The 19,397-nt window shown below is 43.8% G+C and overlaps 1 protein-coding gene across 1 annotated transcript; it reads right to left on the bottom strand.

The window, feature by feature from the left end:
• Window positions 1–410: 410 nt before the first annotated feature.
• LOC117054730 (fructose-1,6-bisphosphatase isozyme 2) lies at window positions 411–18,223 on the bottom strand. Its single transcript, XM_033163760.1, has 7 exons — window positions 17,922–18,223; window positions 11,571–11,733; window positions 11,017–11,109; window positions 9,073–9,213; window positions 7,693–7,830; window positions 3,165–3,284; window positions 411–822 (listed from the first exon to the last, which is right to left on the bottom strand). Exons 1-7 carry the CDS (start codon window positions 18,092–18,094, stop codon window positions 625–627), a joined length of 1,026 nt encoding a protein of 341 aa, XP_033019651.1. The 5' UTR covers window positions 18,095–18,223; the 3' UTR covers window positions 411–624.
• Between the last annotated feature and the right edge of the window lie 1,174 nt (window positions 18,224–19,397).

Genomic DNA, 19,397 nt, shown 5'->3' with positions numbered 1-19,397 from the left:
CTCTTCTTTGGAGGGAAAACACAGGGGAGGGTTGATATACAGAAGTGATCTATGTTAGCTAGCTGGAGAGAAAATCCACACTTAAAGATATTATACTTTTAATAAGCATAAGCAAGCTACCAAACTGGAACACAAAGCAGGGCCATCTTTCTCAGAACAACGCGGGTTATTCAAAAGTCCAGTCGTTGCGTGGCAGCCAAGGACAGTTGCCTTCAGGTTTTGATCAACTGCCCCACCATAAAACTGGGGAAATAAACATGTTACCTCACAGGTCACAAGACTAGTGGTAGTCTCATGTGGTTGAATGGAAAACAAACACCTGCAGCAGACTGGTTAGCTGAACTGATGGTTTGAACATTGACAAATGTTTTATCTGAGTAAAGGAGGAAGATGGCAAATGACTCACTTGGTTCACTAATCGCCATCCTGCAGGCTGCATTTTTATTTGTGTATCACAGAATCGGAGGTGAGGAGTGTCATATTTTGCATCAGCAGAAAATAAACCATTTTATAAAAAACAAAAACAAAAATGGCTTTTTCTATTGCTTGTCAGCCGGGTGGAATTTTTCATCACCCTCTTCCCAGTGCGCAGTGAAAAGCAGAAGCATGGGAAATGCCAGAGGATCACGAGGTGCTCTTTGGCTGTTTCTGCACGAAGCTCAGGTATTCTTGAACGTCATCCGGAGAACCAACAACGAAAGGGACTCGTTGGTGAATGGACTCTGGCTTCACATCCAGCACAGCTTCTGTCCCGGTGGTAGCTACTCCTCCAGCCTGTTCTATGATGAAAGCCATGGGGTTGCACTCATAAAGAAGTCGGAGCTGTAGCAGAAGAGAAAAACCTTTATTTGATTTAGGTGGTGGCGGTAGTTTAGAAAGCAACCAGGGAACTTACTGTCAACTAAAACAGTTTCCCCCCCCCCCCCAAATTATAGACACTCTGTATATTACAATATCATAATCCTTTAATTCTGTTTTAAAAAAAAACTACAATCCAGTTAAGTACTTGTAAGTCCCATTTATTTGTGTTGGAGAAGAAATAACTTGCCAAAATCCCTTCCCTTCCCTTGTCACTACCACACCAAGGCTGGAATGGAGATTGGCCCCTCTCCCACTAGCTAGGAGCCTTAGGGTGGAAAAATTCCCATTGGAGACTTTTTTTTCTAAAGCTTCCAGCTCCACCAGAGTGGAATTTACATACTATTACAGTAGATTATTTTTCCATATGGAATACATTCTACCCTGGCATCCCAGCTTATTTATCCATTCTCGGACTCTTCCAAACTACTGTAACTTCTTGTTGCTAACTTAACAATGGCTCTTAACTGCCCAGGAATCTGAAATTGCTTGTGTCCTCTTCAGGAATAGGTGGGCAAAAGGCCATGTTCCAACACGTACTGTTTCCCTTTGTACTCTGCATTATTTGACAAAGCAGTTTGCAGAGGTTGAAGGCATGTGACACAAACATGTGCCTGTGCCCAGAAATGTACAATACGGACTGCATTTCATAGTACAAGAGTACAGCCAGTCAAGTCATTCTCTGCCAGTTCAACCATGGCATCCTTCCTCTCCCTCCCGGCCACAAAACATTTTGCGCACTAACCAATTGTTTCTTACAGAGTTGCTAATCTTCTATAACCTTAATTCAGTCCAAAACTAACTAATAAAATTTCTTAGTACTGAGCATTCTGCTACTGAAATTCAATCAGTGGAACTAACCATTCCAACCACTATTTCAGAATGAGAAAACCGTTGAATTTATTGGGGCTTTGCTGTGGTTATGGAACACACACAGCAGGCTGGCTGGGGTTACAGGCCGAGGTGCAATCTTTTAGGCTTAGGCAAAGTAATTTCCAGCACAGAAATGATTCCTATGATATTCAGCTTGCAATTTTGCTCATTAATGAACTGCATGGCAGGGCTAAGGTATTTGGTGGGGAGGGCAAACTTTACCAGGGCCTACCCTCTTACAATGCAGGGAGAAGTGAATTGATGCTAAATTGCATATTATACTTAAGGGTATTAATAGAAATATTTATGTGTCTATTTATGTGCTGTATATATGTTCCTATTTTCTAGATATTGTGAGATTCACTGGAGCCAATCAGAAGCTGCGTTACAGCAGAACCAGCAATTTTCTAAACAGTGAGCTGATGGCCTTTCTCAAGAACACAGAGATCATACTAATAGCCTGAGAGAGGTCGAGTGGGGCTTCCCTAAGCGGTGACATGACCTCTTAGGAACTACCAGTCCCAGAACTCTTTGTACAGAGACAAGAGGAAAGGATGTGTCTGAAGCCAGGGGTGGACATTAATCAAGGACATTGATCCCAGGGACACAGTGATACAATGCTACTGGTAGGATTTAAACGCACAAAATATATGTGAGCAAAAACAGTTAAGCTACCTAGCTATTTTATTCACCAAATGCTATCTGAAAGAGAAGTTTACTTTTTGGAGAGAATTAATGATTTTGCAATGGAGAAGTCTATAATAAAAACAAAGATTTACAGAGATTTGGTCTATTTATAAAATGTTTGCAGCTGCATTGATCCATCAGATTTTTAAAAAACAAACAACATTGAAGATAAAACCAACTCAAAAATTACAAAGTACTCAGGAAGATCTATAGAACTATTCTAACCTTTATTGCATAACACATGAGATTGTATGTTGCGGTCCAAGTATGTTTAAGATTGTGTATTTGCTCTGTTTTTCACCAGAGGAAAACCCTACGATCATTCAGCAGATAAGCCAGTAGGATTTCCTGAGCAGAAATACTTGTGATTGAATTTGAATCTGCATTGCCTCTTTTGACATATTTTTAAAACTGAGGACTCAGAGAAAGTGTTCTGTGATCAAATGAAACAGGCTCACAAATATATAATTTTGCCTATTTTCTTAATCCCTTTGGGATCCTGAGAGATCTGTGGGCAACCCAGTCAGGTGGGTGGCATATATATTATATTATATTATATTATATTATATTATATTATATTATATTATATTATATTATATTATATTATATTATATTATATTATATTATAATTTCACAAAAGTTCATGCCATAATGCCAGCATAAATGTCTTATTCTTTGAGGTGCCACGAAACTCTTTTATTGTTTAAATATAATTATACACCAAGTATGTGATGAGAAAAATTTACCTTTCCTTTTGGACTCTTCTGGTTAGCTGGATACAAAAAGATCCCACCATACACCAGGGTACGATGAACATCAGCCACCATGGAGCCCACATATCTGGCTCCATAAGGAGAAACACCTTCCTATGAAAAAGAGGGGTAGATATATTGGCCAGTGTCTGCACACATTGATTTGCAATGGAAAAAGGTGAAACTAGGTGGAGAAAGAACTCACAGGGAGGAAAAACCATGCAAGGAACATCCATAAAAATGATATTGCTTACATGAGATGATGATTTGGGCTTAAAGTATAAAAGATTGGTTAGATATTAAGGATTGCTAAATCCTTGATCAAATATTGGACTTTTACTTTTAACACCAACAAAGGCACTGCCCAGGTGTGAGAAACCTTTGGCCTCCATGTGCTGCTGGACTTTCATCATCCCTAGCCGTTGGCCATCCTTGCTGGACTGATGGGATTTGTAGTTCATCAACACTCGGAGGGCCAGGGGTTCCCCACACTGGCTATAGTTGTTGCTCTTTCACCAGTTAATCTCATGTTATCCCCATCTGCTGCAGGACAGAAATATAATCTTGCAGGCGATAGCAGGCGAAGGCTGAGGGTGTATAACAAGATCAGTGGAGGATCAGGATAGAAGGCAAATGGTCATGTTTCATCGATTTCCCCTTCAGGCGACAGAGGGAATTGATGCTACCTAACCTGACAAACTGGGAAGGATTCAATGTTCCTTTCCCGAAAAAAGCAATAGTGTGAATTGTCATAATTGGTGTAGTAACTTGTTTCCTTCTGCTTGGAATCCTAGAAGTGTATTGTTCTCTGTGATGCCACTCAATCAAACATTTCCTAAGTGCTCCTAATAGGAGTAATCTACCCACATTTTGTGGGTTAGACTCCGCAGCATGAGAAAGCTTGTTGCCTCCATCTGTTACGCTCTTGCTTAAAAGCAAGAAAGTAACTTGTTCTCAGCTTTTAAGTTCCCTTGCTTTGCACCTGCATTTTAAGGAGGAAGTACCAGCCATAAAACTCAAAAGAAATGATCTTGCAGTGAGCAGCCTAGCTGTATGTTTCGCTTCCCTTCATAGATACCAGTCTCCTATAAGTCAGCAACATACACAGCTGTTACAAGAGGCCTCAAAGGTTCTTTGAGATACTGGGGTTACAGGGACATCTGATTGAGTTTCAATTCCTTTAATGGCTCCTTGCATAGGAAACATTTTTTCTTTTTGGGCCATAAGACTTCCCCAGCAGCACCTGGGAACCATTTTTACTTTTAAAAGATGAAACTCTTACAATGGGGGGCAAGAGAGCAGCCGGGCATTTAAAGAATTTTGAATCTCAGCTCGGTGGCTTTCAGGCAGTGAATCCAGTAATTATGATTCAATGACCTCCTGTTTTAAACAATTCATTAGCTTTGAGTACACATTAATTACTTAAGCTGGACTGTGTGCTTGACACTGGGAAGATGGAAAATTCAGCCATGTGGCATGACATTTTCAAGAAGTCCCAGTTCCAGAATTTTACATGGTGCTAGTTACAATGAGTAACTGGGAGATGACCCCCCCCCCCCCAGTGATTGACGTTTGAGCTGTCTGCAGCTCTAACAAAAACCAAGCATCTGATCACCATTAACAGGAAGCCCTGTGATCATGATGATTGTGGAACAAGGAGGGTTGCCACCTGGTTTCCTGACCAAAGTTCTACAGTAACTTTGCAATGAAATGTCTGGGAGAGCTGTATTTGTTTAATTCTGACATACTATGACTTACGGGGGTGGGGGTGTGTGTGGCAAGGACGAGAGAAGGTAACAACCCTATTGGCTACCTAGAGATTTTAAGATTCTAACATTTCAAATAACATTTCATATAGCACAAATTCTAAATAGCACCATCTTAAACTGGTTTCTACAAAGTGTGTTTACATCTACCTGCTTCATTTTGTTACTGGATATGAATGACGGTAGTTGAACTGGTATTCATGAGAGCAAGTTACGGAACGCAACTGAACTATCCTTGGGTTCCACAGTATGATTCCGTATTTGATTTGTTTTGTGCTTGCTCTTTTTGTTTGTTACAAATTGCACAAGCAGTTGGTTTTAAATGTCAGGTTTTCGGGTCATGTTCTGACTAATGTACCCAGAGTTTACAAAAATAAGACAGGATAAAACAGAAGTGCCTGTATCCTGCTCAACTGCTTACCTTTTGGAACGTGTGCCAAGCAGTTCGGCTTTCTACAAAATCAAACCCACTTCTCTGTTTCCAAGAAACTGTAAGTTACTGTAATGCATTACAGCACAAATAATATCCTTTCCAGTCTAAAGAGTGCTTATACATTTTGCATAAAGCTAATTTTACCTCAATCCATTCAGCTAGCAATGAAATCATTATGATCTCACTATGGGGGGGGGGGGATGATGCAAGGAATTTATTTAAAGGGATATCGTCAGATTAGAATAAAATGAACACAAAATTTACAAGGGCAATTGAAGGTCATGGTCTTGGAACCCCAACGACAGGTTCAGAGGTAAAGCTAAGCTATGGTTTAAGAAGTGTTTTGTGTATCCAGTGCTTTTTTTCTAAAAAAAATAAAAAATAAAAATGTTTAGGTGAACTCCCATTTTGACTCAAGAAAACCTCCATTTTACAGTTCAAATTGGGAAAAATAAATACAGTAAATGGACAAAAGTACAAAGATTCACAAAATCTTTAGGGGCACGTGTACCCCTGCATAACCCCCCCCCCCCCCGAAAAAAGCACAGGCAGTTAACATTTTGCAGGGATTCTGTTCCTGGATCCCACACATGTTGGCAGAGCGAGCACAAGCCTGTTCTGCCCTCTTCTGGGTTCAAAAGGACCCCGGCAGTCATGTGCCAGCTGGACACACACATAACAGTCACCATTTGTACTTGTATGTGGCTTGAAGGCTGTGACTGACTTGCTGCCTCGCTCCTTTCCAGCTGAAGCTAAGTGAAGCTGCCTTTGTATAGGAATGTTTTAATCTACACTGAGCACTTCACTCTCCAATTTTCCTGCCCCTTATCTGCCACATGTTGTCGTGGGTCTTCATTTGTAGACACATTTTGAAAACTCTCAAATCAACAAATACGACAACACTGACTTTTGTTCCCTTCTGTTTAAAGTAGATTTGAGTGCAAATAACCGAGGCTTCTGATGCAGACTTCTTATCTTGCAAACATCTTGCAATTTGCCCATACCAAAGGGACCAACCAATGTTCTGACCTCTCTTGCTGCCATCCAGCTTGTCCCCAGTTAAAGTGCACCCTTTTAGCGTCAGTGAGAGATAAGGGAAGAGAATGTGGTCCTCTGGGAGAGATAGGAACCACAAGTGTCTAACATGGTGCAATTATTTTGCGTAGACTGAGGAGCTTCGTATGCTTGAATCGAGTCTAATAGCATCTACAGCTATTTCACCTGCAAAGTGAGTGCACTTTCTGCATTTTCATATTCCAAGGCTCTGACTTTGCAACTTAAATACAGTCAAAAAGTACCAGACATAAATGGAGGAGGAGGAGGAGGAGGAGGAGGAGGAGGAGGAGGAGAAGAAGAAGAAGAAGAAGAAGAAGAAGAAGAAGAAGAAGAAGAAGAAGAAGAAGAGTTTGGATTTGATATCCCGCTTTTCACTACCCGAAGGAGTCTCAAAGCAGCTAACATTCTCCTTTCCCTTCCTCCCCCACAACAAACACTCTGTGAGGTGAGTGGGGCTGAGAGACTTCAAAGAAGTGTGACTAGCCTAAGGTCACCCAGCAGCTGCATGTGGAGGAGCGGAGACGCGAACCCGGTTCCCCAGATTACGAGTCTACCGCTCTTAACCATGTACAACATGGTTCTATATTGGCTTCTGTGGTTTGGTGTCAACGTTGACCTGAATGTTTAACTCATCTAGTTCCCAAGCAGAGGGAAATGTAACAACCCAGGGAAGTGCTGGGAAGTGTCTGGGACTTGTGTAGGAAGGTATAGCGAGAGCAGCACAGCAGGCAAGGAAAATGATACATTAAATTCATATGTGCATTTAATGTATCTTGCTTTTTGCTTTAAAAATCCCAGCCATTGAGGATCTAATTCAAGGTTACAACCTTCCCCATGTATCCTGTCCTGGTGAATAAGCCCCACCCCCAAGCTTTGATTGGCACCATGCCACATTCACTCCCAAAGGAAATAGCAACCGGTGTGGGATTTCCATGGTACCGGAAGATAAAATGTCATGGACATATCCAAGGCGGGGCAGTTGCATTAAAAATAGTAAATTAACTGAGGTTCTGCCCCCCCCCGAAGACGCCTGCTCCCCGTAATGTCCTGTTACCCATGATCTCCCCCCAAAAGCTGAACAACTTTTGGGGACCATTTGCCAAAAAAAAAGCTTAACAACAGTCAACAAAAAACCTAGCTACGCCCACGTAAAATGTACCCCAGCGTATCTGCAAACTGTGCTTTATGTATAATGATGATGAGGTTTGCCCAGTTTCACAGACAGTAGTAGCACCCACGATAGAGTTGCAATAAAACGGTATATTACCTCAGGAAATTTCTTCTTTTGTAAATACTCTGTCACCGAAGGATCAAAGTACTTGGCATAGCCCTCATTGAGGCTGTAGATTTTCCCCTTCTTCTTGATTTTTACGTCTTTTTCCACCAAGATGAACTCACCGAGAGCCTGCAGAATAGTTAAAGGATGTCACAAGGAATAAATGCCACGCGTTTACTTCCTTGATGTTCTGAGGCTTGTCCAGTTACTACCCTAATATGCAGTTACATGCTCCCTACTCTTTCAAAGAGTAATAAGGCTAAATATACTTGCCAGGGTATGAGACCAATGGAACAATTGGAACACCCTTCCGAATAAACATGCATGGGATTGCAATGTTAGCTCCTTTTCAAAAAGAGAGTCCAGGAAACTTACATTGCATTTGTAATATTTGCTTTTTTCGCTGTGGAAAAAGAGGGCTTTAAAGGGTGCTCAGATACCTCCTGACTCCCATCTGCCCTCACCCTTTCTGTTACTTTTTTGCAGCTTGTTTGAAGCACTCCCTTGAGCAGCATTTCCCTACCGAATTCCCTCTTCTCACTGGTGACATAATTTATTTGTTCTTCTAGCTACCTAACAAGGGATCGCAGTCCCGCTACACAGTGGCGTAGGAAGGGGGGCGATGGGGGCGGTTTGCCCCGGTTTCCACCCTGGAGGGGGTGACACTCTGGGCGCCCCCTGTGACACCCAAGCCGAGCCCCGCGGCGGCCCAGGAAAAAGCCATGCTCGGCTGCGGGGCTCACAAACCTGCTCGGCGCATGCTTTGCTATTTCCGGCTTGGGCGGAGGCAGAGGCGAGGGGCGGCCCACCCCTTGCCTCTGCCCGAGCCAGAAATAGCAAAGCGCGCACAGAGAAGGTTAGCCATCAGCACGCGGTTTGCTGCTTGGGCCGCAGACGGAGGTGAGCTGTGGGCCAAGCCCTGCCCTCCCCTCCACCCGCAGCCCGAGTGGGAAGGAACGAAGCAAAGCTTCCTGCTCGGGCTGCGGGCAGAGGGGAGGGGCAGGCTTCTCTTGGGCCGCTGGTGCCCCTCCCTGGCTCGCCTCTGCGCCGTAGCACGCATGTGCAGCATCGCTACGCATGCATCAAACGTGATGACGTATGTGTCGTACATAGCAACGTTGCACATGCTCTTCCGCCCCAGGGTGCCCCCGGGTTTGCCGCCCCGGGTGGCGAAGCCGCTTCCTCCGCCAGTGCCGCTACGATGATATCGTGATGCAAAGTGAGGGGCAGGAAGCAGCACAGTCACTCAAAATGAGTGGCCAGGAAGGGAGCTGCACTCTACAGCACATGCTGAAAAGGGTGGGGTGAATTTCATATGAAAACGAGAGGGCAGCAGAAAATAGTATTAGTAATGAATGTTTGCGCAGGTACCGGATCCAGCATGAAGCAGTCCACTCCTTGCCCCGTGGAAAGAGCTACCAAGGTTGCACTTCCGTACAAGGCATAGCCGGCTGCGACGATGTTGCGCCCCGGCTGCAAGGCATCTTTCTCGGAAGGTTCATCTTCTGATGTCTAAGGGGAAAGTGATTGTTGCACTGAGATCGCAAGTATTTTGCTGTTATCATTAAAATGCATTTGAGGAGGAAGAAAAATAAAACCACAAATTCAAATAGGACTCTCTCCCAGTTAGGGCGCTGTGGGAATATGTTTTTGAGGTGCTATTGCACCTGTTTGTTTGGATTTACTTTAGGTGTCCTTCCGCATTAGGAAGGAAGGACAAAGGATCCAGCAGGGAGTTTTGCTGCATGGATCCCTCCGTGTTTGGGCGAAGCGCGCCAATTTGGCCAATGTAACGGTCAGTAGTTAATTTCCCGCCCAAAACCTAGCGTAGAGACAAGGTTGTGATTGGTTCATGTAACTGTTATGGCAATGTTTGATTCTTCAATAAATAGCCTCCGCTCTCTGTAGCGTGTGTGGAGAACGTGCGAGACAAGCCAGAGAGAAACCAAAAGCAAAACCAGCCGCACAGAGCAGTTGAGAGCTTCTTCACCATTGACTGCAGTCTCTTATTATTTATTTCATTTTATTTAAAAACTTTTATTTGGCCTTCTAAATTTTGGCCGCTACCTAGTTTAGTCTATCTTATTCTCCGGAGACCTCCAGAATCTTCGGAACTTCCAGATACCTGCAGAAAACCTTCAGAAACTTCAGCAACCTTCAGAACTCACGACAACTACCTTCAGATCATAGCCAGCGGACCTTTTCACGGCGCAGTGGGAGCGGGAACTCCGGCATTACTGGTCGTCCCATCTGCTGGCTATCCCCACTGGGAGCACATTGTACAACAGGCCCTTGTGAAAGGTTTGTATTGACACCCGATATAACGAGATACAGTTTGGAGGCATTTTTGTAAGAGGATCCTGAGTGATAATTACTGCAAATCGAGAACCATAGGAGGGGCACATCCAGCTGTAGTTATAAAATGGCAGGAAACGGAGAGTGTTATTTTTATCTATCTATCCATTTCACTCACTAATTGCTTCCCAATAATCATCCCACAGTGATTTAATAATAATAAAAACAGGAGCAAGGAAAGCCATTTCAAATTCAATATGTAGATAAAGGTAAAGGGACCCCTGACCATTAGGTTCAGTCGCGAACGACTCTGGGGTTGCGGAGCTCATCTCGCTTTACTGGACGAGGGAGCCGGCGTACAGCTTCTGGGTCATGTGGCCAGCATGACTAAGCCGCTTCTGGCAAAACCAGTGCAGCGCACGGAAACACCATTTACCTTCCTGCCAGAGCGGTACCTATTTATGTACTTGCACTTTGACGTGCTTTCGAACTGCTAGGTTGGCAGGAGCATGGACCGAGCAACGGGAGCTCACCCCGTCGCGGGGATTCGAACCACCGACCTTCTGATCGGCAAGCCCTAGGCTCAATGGTTTAGACCACCCACACTGGGATAGGCTTGGATAAAAGACTTGTTGAAAAAGGAAGGCCTTCAATAGGTACTAAAAAGAGTAAAGAGGGTGCCTGTCTGCTATGCAGTGAGAGGAAGTTCCAAGGGCTAGGTGCCACCACACTAAAGGCCCAGTTCTTGCATTGTACAGAATGGATCAGCTGGGAATAAATTCTACCAAACTCCCATTTTAAAAAAAATAGTTTTTATTAAAGTTTTTGTGTGTGTTACAAAACAAATAAGGGGGGAAATGTACACCCCTTGTCTCCACTTTCAATTTATAGTCTATTTCACACACTGCTTGCATTTAGTGATACACACATTTGTCATAGACATCATGCATTTAGGGGGAAAGAGTGGTGGGGGGGGAGGAAGAGGGCTGAACCCCCATTTTGTTCCATTTCTCAACTTACCTTCTTGTAGATAGCAAATATAGTTCCTATTGAAGCTAAGCAGTCTATATTGGAAGAGCCATCTAGTGGATCAAAGCACACCACGTATTTACCCTGAAAGAAGAGGAACGAATCAAATGAAAAGCAAATAAATAAAAATGTTTTCTCTCTCTTAATCTTTCAAATCTGGCAGGAGTACTACGCACTGAAACAATTTTGTATTATACTAAAATACGCTGGTATAACTTTCATGGCTTCACCACCCTCCCCAGAACCCTGTGAATTATAGTTTTCTGAGAGGCAGAGAGCACTGCCTCAGCACTACCTCCACAAAACTACAGTTCCCACGATTTCATGTACTTATCACTTCATTCAGTTTAGTAATCACACAGACAGGCCCCATTGCTCAGTTTCCATTTATTAAATCTGTCTCCCTTTCTGGTATGCAGTTGTGTTTAGCATCTTTCGGGTAGTTAGGCGGTCAACTTGCTTTCTCTTCAGAAATACAATTGTGCCATCTGCTGCTAAAACGAGAGAACAGCCCCTCTTCCCAGTCAATCTGAATGTGTACCGACCCTCTTATCCTTTGGAGTGATAATAGCTTCTTTATTCTCCTCTGAGACCAGGACACATGTGCTGTAGGAGGACTGTAGCATGTTAATAACCAGAGAATTAGATAAAATATCAAGCTTCTTCTGTTCATCCCCAGTCACATTCACAGTGCCAGCTATTCCGAACCTATAGGAAAGGGCTTCGTTATTACAATAAGGGAACACCGAAAAGTACACATTATACTGCAATATAATGTTTTACATTATTTCCTTACTATTCTCTTTTTCTTGACTTTCACACTGACATGACTCAAACTGTCCCTCATGTAATTGTCCCAGATTTATAAGGACTTCCCAAACATTTTACTAGCGATAAATACCAATTAAAACCTGTGTTGGGACTCATCTGGATGCAATACACTATAGTTTTATTTTGCTTGACTGCCTGATGATAATCCCCACGATACATGGGTGATAAAGACTCCTAATCTGCATTTGCACAACACCGCCAAGAGAGAATTACAATCATGATGCAATGGCTGTATGGACCTAATAGCACACGAATCAACTATCAGTGATAAAACATTCTCCTCATGCCGAAGAAGAAAGCTTAAATAGAAGTTTCTATGCCCTTTCCTATGCACTCAGAGGGCAGCCTTATTGATTTGATTTCGGATAAGCATGCTTAGGACGTGAAGACTGAAACATCGCCATTGATTCAGTGAGATGGACCTGAGACTCTAAACATGATAACAATAGTTTGTGTGTGAGTGAGCAGAGACAATGCAATCTTAACAGATAAAAAAATATTGTGGAAGAGAAATGGAAGCCTCTGGAAATTAAAAACAGAAAATAGGGAGTAATAACAACAGCACAATAACAATTTGGCTGCATGACTGATTTGTCTTCAACATGTATTCATTTCTTACTAGAGGCTTCCAGCTTATGTCTTCACTCTGCTCTAGTGTTTTCATGCGCATATTTACTGTATTTTATTGTTTTATTTTTTAATTGTGAAATATGTTGTAACCCTGCCCTGGAATAAAATTTTGAAGGGCAGCGTACAGATTTCTAAAAACAAACAGACAATACTACTTCATTTGGAAGTTTCCATAATATTTTAGAGACAAGGAAGGGATGGGCAAACGTCATTATAAATGTATGGCAGGGAAAGTGGTTTCACACATGACTTGTTCACTTGAATGTCCCTGGCATATGCAGCTGTATAACTCTTTGAACTTTTGCAAACCCTGGGGAAATAGGGGTAGTGATCACATGAAGTAAGCCCTGCAGGTGTTGGCTTTATGGCATCAAGTTTATGCAGGCATTCAACTCAATGTGCACACCTGTGTTGAGTTAGGTTTTAGCAAATTCTGCTTCTCTCCTTGTTGTGTATTGATTCAAGGGTTATAATATCTGTATTGCTATTGTCTGTATTCACATTAGGGGAAAGTAACTGCCTTCCTGTTCCAGAAGGAACAGCTACTATTGGTTTATTCAAGTTGCTGCATTTGGATCCTCAGTCTTATTGGTTCCCACCAAAAGGCAGCTTTGTGATTGCTTGAGATTGTTCCCTCCAAAATGTATCCTTTCTAGCCAGTCTTCTGTCCCTATAAATGTAGCTCCCCTCTCCTCAGTTCCCTAGTCTTGTTTGTCTGAATGAAGAGTGTTACATGAAGAAGCTGTCTCCTGCCTGCTATGTCAGAGCTGAAATCACTTGCTGAATCATGATCCCCACGCTACAACACTCCTCACAAGGACTTATTTTGCTTCCTAGGACTACTTGATCTTTGCTCTTCCACTGTAAGCTGCAAGCAAGATTGCAATTGACTTTCCACAGTATTGAGTTCCTGGATGTACATTCTACTTATGGATGGGGCAATTTGAAGCTCATCACACATTCACTATAAACCCTGAGGTAGGTGCTGCTTTATTTGTTTCATTGAATTTTTAGCTATTACTAAACACCTCTGGCACACACACTTATGACTACTGTATAGCCAGAAAAGTGTGTTAGCCGTAATTAAAAAGTTGCTTTTAGAAACTGGCTCACGAAATGGCTCCCATTGCAAATGTCATATAGATATTAGATAAAATATAGAGCCAGGGTGGTGTACAAACAGATCTGCAAGAGAGTTAAAATACAATTAAAAACAATGCAGAACAAAAACGTCGGGCTCATCCTAAAAGCTTAAACCACTGAATAGTCCTGTTTACAAATAATGAATATGTGTGGCTGATCTGTGATAGGTTCACTTTCCTGATACATTAGCGCCCATGTAAAAAAAACCCACCCTTTTAAAAAGTCAGAAGAGTCGTGCTAAAGGTATGTAAACTTGTGGAGATTCTTCTACTATTTCCATTCCTCTGGGGGGGAAAGTCACAGATATTTTGCTGTCTGGTAAAAGATGCCAGACGCCTCACATGAACCAGACTCCCCATAGGTCTAGAACCTCGAGGAGCAGACAGAGCCCCCTAAATCCAGTGTTCTGGATCTCCCAAAGGGACCTCTAGGTTGATACCTGACAAGGAACCCCTGGAGCTGTCAAAAGAGGGGGTAGAATAGCCCCCAGTCCTTGAAAGCACCATGTCAACAACTTCAGGTAAAGGCCAAAGAGCACAGTGTAAAGTCTATAGACCCGGTTACCAGTCTACCCTTGAGTACGGGGTCTACTCAAGAGCAAGGAGTGCCTGATGGTGCTTCACTGTCAGCAGCTGTGGCTAGAGAGTGGTTTAGGAAGCCAGAGTATTTAAGGCCTCCTTCTGGAGTCTTCCGTTTGCTGGAAACGATGCAGGTTTCTGGTTCTTTGTTTCTGCTTACAGTCCCCCTGCCTGGCTGAGCTCCCTGTGAGACTGAGATTTGGGGGGGGGGGGTTTCTGACCTTGCTTCCAGATAATGTTTTGGCCCGAGACTGATTCTCTGTGCCTGTTTGGCTTTTTTTTAAAAAAGATCTATTTTTATTGAAGATTTTATTTGTTTACAAAAGCACATGCCTTTTTTCAGGTGGTACAGTCTTTCTTACAAATCAGTTACCATTGTTGTGAGACATTAGTGTCGAGTACAGTCATACTTTGGGTTACGTGTGCTTCAGGTTGTGTTTTTCTGGGTTCCGAACATGTCAACCCGGGTTTCGCTCAGTGAGCATGTGCAGAAGCGTTCTGCGCGGTTTGTGCACACGCAGAAGCGTTCTGCACAGTTTCTGCATGCACAGGAGCGTGATACTGCGCTTTCGTGCATGTGCAATATTGTCGCTCGGGTTACGGACTTCTCGGGATGTGAACGGCACCCCGGAATGGATCGGGTCCGTAACCCGAGGTACCACTGTACAGTATAAGGTTTGGGGGAAGAAGCGGGGTGTGTGTGAGGCTTATATTCTTTTCTATAGTGTGCATTTGGGGTTTTGTGTCAGTGTCAACTGGGTAGGTTCTCTTTCTATTCGTTTATTACATTTCCTTGGCAGTGAGAGAGATGTGGGGCACGGTGTTGTTGGCTGCAATGGGGTTTCTTTGCATTTGTGAGGGTGGGAGGGCTTGTTGGGTCAGGTAAGCCAGATTGATTCACTGTCAGTGGATTCTTCTTGCTGTCTTGATGGGCTGTGTATGTGATAAAGGGGAGCCATACTGGGGTGAATGTGTCCTCTTCTATTTGCCCCTATGTCAGTTTCAGTTTATTGGTCAGCTTTTCTAGCAAGGTCATTTGCGTGTTCAGACCTAGAAACCTCCCCCTAAAGAAATCACACATGACTCAAAATTTTGGTTTGGTTTTTGGCAGAATTTAGGCCACAACTTTATTGATTACAGCAAGTGAATGGTTGCATAGGCTCTGGTTCAACTAGCTCCCTGCCATGCAGGTAGCGCTGACCCAGGGCACCAGCATAGGTCAGCCAAGGGTGAACACCTGGATAAGCGGAAAGCCCGGGAGCAGGCTATCTCCGCCACCCAAATGTCCCGCTGGACACAGGCATGGGCACAACCCCCTCTCGGGTTGACAAAACCATTGAGTCCCTGGATTCCTTTAACGAAATACCCTTCACATAGGGATGGCGAGAGCGTTCTCCCATCCCTATCACCTGAACCAGAGCCTATCCACAACCTTACAAGTTGTGATCATTTGCTACGCGGCAGGCGAAACCCAAATGGCAACAGCCAATCAGCCAATTGGGGGAAATTCCTGCCGGCCAAGCGCAAAAGCCCTAAAAGTAGGGAGAGGTGGGCGGATGTTCTGAATGCATGCAGTGAAAGAGGAAGCTCTGGGACATGTGCATGGGCATATATAGGTCCCTCGATACATTTAGACTGTGCCCCATTGGCCAGATTGAACCCAGCATCGAGGGACGTTCCAATCGGGTGTTGTGGCTGACCAATCTAACCCACCCGCAACACAGGGTGTCGGTTTCCAGGTCTCACCGCAATACGTGCCCTCTTTAAGGGAGGACCCCATTTCCCATGCAGTTGTTAGTTCAGGTTTACTTCTGACAGGTGCCTCCAATGTCTGGCTCTGAGGCTTCTGGCTGCTGAGAGTAGGTGGGTTATAAGCTCTGTATAATGTGAGTGGTCATCATGATCTTGGAAGATGTTCAGTTGGGCCAGTTCTGTGGTGAGTTCTAATACCTGTTTAGTTATTTTGCATATCTCTTGTAGGACTGCTGTCCAGAAGGGTTAGATTTTAGGGCATTCCCACCATATGTGGAGTTATGTGCCTGTGGAGGTGCAGCCTCTCCAACATCTTGCTGAGGTTCCTGGGTGTATCAGCGCCAGTTTCTGTGGTGTTAAGTACCCCCTGTAGGTGAGTTTCAGAGTGAGCTCCCTTGAGTTTGGCTTGCTGAGACCATGCTGCATCTTGAACTCTGCTCTCTTGGGCGTTTGTGTAAAAAGCTTTGTCCTCTTTGGACTGACCCTAGCTCTAGAGCGTGTGCCGGCAAGGTTTTTGTGGCTTGGGCCGGTTCACGGTCCTGCAGACACTGCGGTGAGCTGGAGTGTGCGCACGCACGCACACATGCGTAAACGCTATTTCCGGCGCTCCTTCCAGTGCGGAGGAGGTGTGCGCAGCTTCCCATTGGCTGCAGGAGCTTCCTGCAGCCAATGGGAAGCCGGCCAGCATTGCGGAAGGCGGTCCCTGCTCTGCTCTGCGCCGGTTTAACACGGTGCACAGGAGCCGACCGAGCAGGCGGCGGGGGTCCATGGGCCAGTTAAACGACCCCCATGGGCAGCTTGTGGCCCATGGGCCTTAGGTTGCCGACCCCTGCTCTAGAGCATGGCAGATGGAAGAATCACAGCTAAAACACAGGATCACAATGATGGGATAGGGTTCCCCTGGAATAAACGAAGGATAACAATTCCACACAAATTTCTTAGTGGGGAAACTTCCATATATAATTGTTGCTGAACAAAAGTAAGGAACAGTTAAAATTACTGCGTAACAAAGATTCTCCTTTGCTGTATTTTTCCAACCTAATGGGAGAGCCAACCAAACAAAACTAATAATTGGAGTGTATACTCTCTGAAGGCTGTTTTTATACTAGCTTGCATTCAACATTGTCGTAATGTTAATTATAACTCTTTAACCAGAAGGGATATCCTTCAGGTGTTGTTGGACTACGGCTCACATCAGCACCAGCCAATGGTAATCTGCAATGATAGGAACTGTAGTCTAGCAACTGGAGTTAAGTCCCACTGAACATAATGGGATATGCTTCTGAATAAAGATGTGTAATAACTGCGTGTTTTGTATACTATTCTCTGAGGTTCTCACATTTTGTATGGTGCCACTTAGAGTTTTGGTGACAGTTTCTTTTTTAAAATTTATGCGTGAGATGAAGACATGAGTCACTCGTTTCAATCTGAATTTTATAAGAGTGGGTCTCTATACAGCGGCCAACATGTATGTCCATGCTGAATGAAGACAGTGCCATTCCAATCACTTCAGACTGTGTAAATTCTGAATGCACCTTAAGCCAAATTAACTGCTTGACCTTCTTGTTTGACCTTGATGGCAACAGAAATGGGGCGCACAAGAAAAGCAGCCTATTCCCATTTTTTAAAAATCTAACAAAGTAATGCAGGTGCTACCACCCCCATTATTAAAGCAGTCAGTAGTTAGCTGCAGTTGTTATTCTTAAAACTTTGGCCAAAATAAAACCAGTGACCATTTCATTGTGGAGTTTCTGTAATTTAACATACACCGTGGCTGCGATACTAGTCTTCTTTCATTCCGGGCACATGGAATTCCCATACTGTACTGTACTGCTATTCTGGCCATGCCATTTAGTTTAAAAGCTTCATGCTGTGTTTAAAATAAGGACTCCCCAATGCTCACCCCCCCCCCCGTTTTATATTTTAAACAATTCTTATCCTCCCCAATTCTGTGCAACTCACATATGAGCAAGGCCTGCCTTTCGAACCGCTGAAGAGATGGCCTTTATGGCAGTGAGCATCGAGTTCAACAGCTGGGTCAGTTCTCCTGTGGCCCCTTTCACCCGCCGTCCTTTCTCCATGACATATCGGTTAAGGGTTAGCATGTCTGTTTCAAAGGGGCTTCTGTCCGACATCTTGGCTGGTGAAAAGGGTCTGTTTTCTTCGCTAGAATTTAGCAGTTCCTTTGCACCCTCAGAGTTGCTGCTGTTCAGTGGCAGTTTTATTTTAAGAAGAAGCAGTTGGCTTGCATGCAAGAAGTGGTTTAGTAAAAGGTTCCTGAGCCCATGTGACTTGCAGGCTTGGAATAGATGGGCAGTGCAACTCCTCTGAATTTTCCAGTCTGCAAGAGATCCTATTAATCTTAATCTTAACCTTCAGTGCCTGCTTAAAAAAAAAAAAAAAAAGTTGGTTTGGCAAGCCTACCCAGCTATGTAATTATGGACATTTGTTTTTCAAACTTATATTAACTATATTTTGATAAAAAATTAGTGTTTTGTTGCATTTTTATTTGTATTTTTATTAATATTTTAATAGAGCAATAATTGTCCTTCTGATTGGAAAATGTCAGTGATAAACAGTTTTTTTAAAAAAAGGTAAAGGACCCCTGGGGTTGCGGAGCTCATCTCGCTTTCAGGCCGAGGGTGCCAGTGTTTATCCACAGACAGCTTTCTGGGTCATGTGGCCAGCATGACTAAACCACCTCTGGCGCAAGGGAACACTGTGACGGAAACCAGAGCGCACAGAAACGCTGTTTACCTTCCCGCTGCAGTGGTACCTATTTATCTACTTGCACTGGCGTGCTTTCGAACTGCTAGGTTGGCAGGAGTTGGGACAGAGCAACAGGAGCTCACTCCGTCGTGGGGATTCGAACCGCCGGCCTTCTGATCGGCAAGCTCAAGAGGCTCAGTGGTTTAGATCACATCGCCACCCACTTCTTTACCTTATATATGAGGCAAGTTAGCTATGTGAATGAGGGTGATCTGTCCACAGAATACAAGTGCCATTTATCACCAATAAGACCATTGCCAATCACATGCTCACCAACTAGTTTTGCTGGTTTTCCAGCTGCCTGGATGACTTGGTCGCTTTCCTGGAGAAAATCAACCTGGCCTCAGTTACTCATGCCCTACTTATATCCTGTAAGTAAATTGCACTAGCGCAATACATTTATGTGGGTGTGTCTTTAAAGACAATTTGGAAACTGCAGTTGGTACAAAAGGTGGGTGTCAGAATTAGGGTTGGAGTCTGATAATTGGAGCACGTCATACTAATGTTCTATTATCACTTACCCCAGTATTGTTTGTTTGCAGTGAGTCATTAGATTCGAAGGTTGCATCCAGAAGTAGCTAACCCTCTGTGGGGCCGTGTGAAGTACTGAATTCAAGTTCAGCCTGCAAAGGAAGAATCTTAGGACAACTGGTGAGTGACACCTCACCT

This window comes from Lacerta agilis, chromosome 11 (genome assembly GCF_009819535.1).
Source record: "Lacerta agilis isolate rLacAgi1 chromosome 11, rLacAgi1.pri, whole genome shotgun sequence".
Lineage (NCBI taxonomy): Eukaryota > Metazoa > Chordata > Lepidosauria > Squamata > Lacertidae > Lacerta > Lacerta agilis.
This window is presented reverse-complemented; position numbering and strand designations above follow the sequence as displayed.